Below are 2,699 nucleotides of genomic sequence, written 5' to 3'. Positions count from 1 at the left end.
GGTAACGGTTAACTTCTCCTATGTCTTTTGGCCAATAATCTCGAATTATTTGTATACTGAGGTGTAATTAGCCATCTAAAACGGAGAAAAATTACTTTCATGTCGACACAGACAAGCTCAGTTTATGTGAGAAATATATAGGCCTCTTTCTTTAACATCATTTGGAAATCTAAATAATATGGCGCTGCATTAGAGCAGGGTTATAAAGGGATAATTGTTGATATCTCGGTAGGCGCACTTGCCAGAGCTGTTGTGCCACTTTTCCTGTCGAGGAGCGCGTACCCGCGAGCTAACGAGAGTGTATGGGCAAAGATTTGATTGGAGGCTCTCATGGGCATCACGTGTTTCGGGACACCAGAGGTACTAAAGCCCCTAGGCCGTGAGCGCACGTGGGTGACGTTAGGGCCGGCCCTCTCCGGGGTCCCTTTTGTTGAACTATCAAACATAAGCCAGCTCCCGAGGGCTTTAGAACAGTGTTAAGAGCACTGTGTACTGCGCGCGTCCTTGGAGCAACGCCATCAGTGCGGTATCACTGACACCATCAGCGTCACACACAGACAGGAGCGATCATGTCGAGGTCTTTCTACGTAGACTCTTTGATTATCAAGGATCCCGCTCGCCCGGTTCTCAGCGAGCACGCGGGGCAGGACTTTCTCATCCCCATTGGCATGCACTCTCCCGGAGTGATGAGCGTCACTGCGCCCGTTTGCCCGTCCCGGAAGACCGGCACTTTCTGCGTCTGTCCGCTGTGCGTAACCTCGCATATCCACTCTCCCCGCGCCGGGATCCCGCTGCTGAAGGGACAGGGCTTCTCCGCCGGTGACGCGGCTTTCTGTCAGAGGGTAGCACATCAACAGAGCTCCGCGTTAGCGCACCCGGGACACGGACACCCGCCCACAAGCTACAGCGTCACTGACCCTCGGAGGTACCACTGTTTGTCTCTAGGTGAGTGAGTGCGCGCGCAAGCTGCGCACCTGTTACTCCTTATGACGAGACGCTTGGCTATTTCACAATTTACAGATTTCGAAAGTCAGTCTTGACGCAGTTTGCCTTATATTTGTATAACCACGTTGACATCTTCCGCTCGAATACACAGATACATTAACGGCGTTCGTTGAATTAATTAGCAACGTAGGTAGGCGCTGACGTGGTTTTAAGAGTCGCTTGCTTTTTCTCCCACAGGTGCGTCCGACAACGGCCACATACAGAACGGCAAGCGGATGCGCACCGCCTTCACCAGCACCCAGCTGCTCGAGTTGGAGCGCGAGTTCTCGTCTAACATGTACCTCTCCCGCTTGCGCAGGATCGAAATAGCCACGTATTTAAACCTCTCGGAGAAACAGGTGAAAATATGGTTTCAGAACCGCCGCGTTAAACACAAGAAAGAAGGCAAAGGCGCGCAACGCAGCGCGCACGCGGGGTGCAAATGCTCGGGCGGTCACTCACACTACCCGCGCTCGGAGGACGAAGAATCTCTGTCACCTGTGTCAGCAACAGAGGAGAAGGAGACATCACCTATTTAGGGGCGTCTCGAACACCACAGACTTACGTTTGGTACCCTGCATGGCACATATAAACGTACGGATCCGTTAAAACGATTGACTTAACGGGACGCTGTCTTCCATATTTCCATAACCAGAAGGGTATGGAAGTTTAGCTACTATACCAATTCCTCCCTCGTTCCTCTTAAAGTATTGTTTTACCCCGACACTTGAGTGTTATCTGTCTTATCCGTATACTACAAACTGTGAAATGATAATTCAGTGATGCAAGTAAAATGTGTTTTTTTGCAGTTGAGGTGAAAACGTTTTTGAAACGACCACGGATGATCCACGATGTCTTCCTTGCTCTTTGAAGAATAAATGTTGGATATATAGAGAAGATAAAAGGCTCCCTGTGTGATACTGTAAATACGCAGACTGTTAATCCGACCTGTCCTAGACTACTGAGAAACTGTGATTTTTTTTTCACCTGAATTTTATGTGCATATTAAAGAAAACGTGTATATTTGTATTTATTTAAATAAAATGACTTCTGTAACTACACTCGTGAGTTCTGAAATTCGTATACACTGCATTCTTTTTCATGCACTGTGACACCTGTTGAAATATTTCGCAAATGAAAACAAAACATAAACCTTCATGTGGCCACATAATGAAATTAGATGATAGATAGATAGATAGATAGATAAGATAGATAGATAGATAGATAGATAGATAGATAGATAGATAGATAGATAGATAGATAGATAGATAGATAGATAGATAGATAGATAGAGGATAAGTGGCGTTTAATATATTAATGTTTAATTGACAATTAAAATACATATGTAAAATACACATTATTTTTGAATAGAACTTTGGATACAAACCTGAGTTTTTTGCATCATAGTATAAACACCTGACAAATAGTTTTAAACGTCTATTAGCAAGAAGCCAAACGCATTTGTTTTAGTAAGAAAACACTTTCCAGCCTACTGACCCCTTAAATACTTTTCAAAAGAACAAGAGAAACTCCTTCCTTACAAGCCTCCTGCAGTGTAAATGATTATATTTAAAGTCAGCCAGTTTTTGCTTTTGAATGTGCGTTTAATTTAATGGATACCTTTTTGATTTTGTTTCTTCAGAGACTTAAATTTCTGGGTGTTTGTATCTATGGGTGTCATAGATTTTAATTTCGACTCCCTTGGTATTTAGGGG

General features: G+C 44.5%; 1 protein-coding gene across 2 annotated transcripts; it reads left to right on the top strand.

Annotated features, from left to right (window-relative positions):
• Window positions 1-477: 477 nt before the first annotated feature.
• On the top strand, window positions 478-2,045 carry gsx2 (GS homeobox 2). 2 transcript variants are annotated; one of them, XR_006247255.1, is made up of 3 exons: window positions 478-945; window positions 1,183-1,643; window positions 1,794-2,045. XR_006247255.1 is itself a non-coding variant. In XM_043220026.1 (2 exons), the coding sequence occupies exons 1-2, from the start codon at window positions 570-572 to the stop codon at window positions 1,521-1,523; spliced, it is 717 nt and encodes a 238-aa protein (XP_043075961.1). In that variant the 5' UTR covers window positions 478-569; the 3' UTR covers window positions 1,524-2,045. The 2 variants fall into 2 exon arrangements, 1 of the variants encoding a protein (XP_043075961.1); XM_043220026.1 differs by having other exon boundaries at window positions 1,183-2,045.
• The last annotated feature ends 654 nt before the right edge of the window (window positions 2,046-2,699 follow it).

This window comes from Puntigrus tetrazona, chromosome 20 (assembly GCF_018831695.1).
Source record: "Puntigrus tetrazona isolate hp1 chromosome 20, ASM1883169v1, whole genome shotgun sequence".
In the NCBI taxonomy this organism is placed as follows: domain Eukaryota; kingdom Metazoa; phylum Chordata; class Actinopteri; order Cypriniformes; family Cyprinidae; genus Puntigrus; species Puntigrus tetrazona.
The sequence above is the reverse complement of the archived record's forward strand: the minus strand, read 5'-3'. Positions and strand labels throughout refer to the sequence as shown.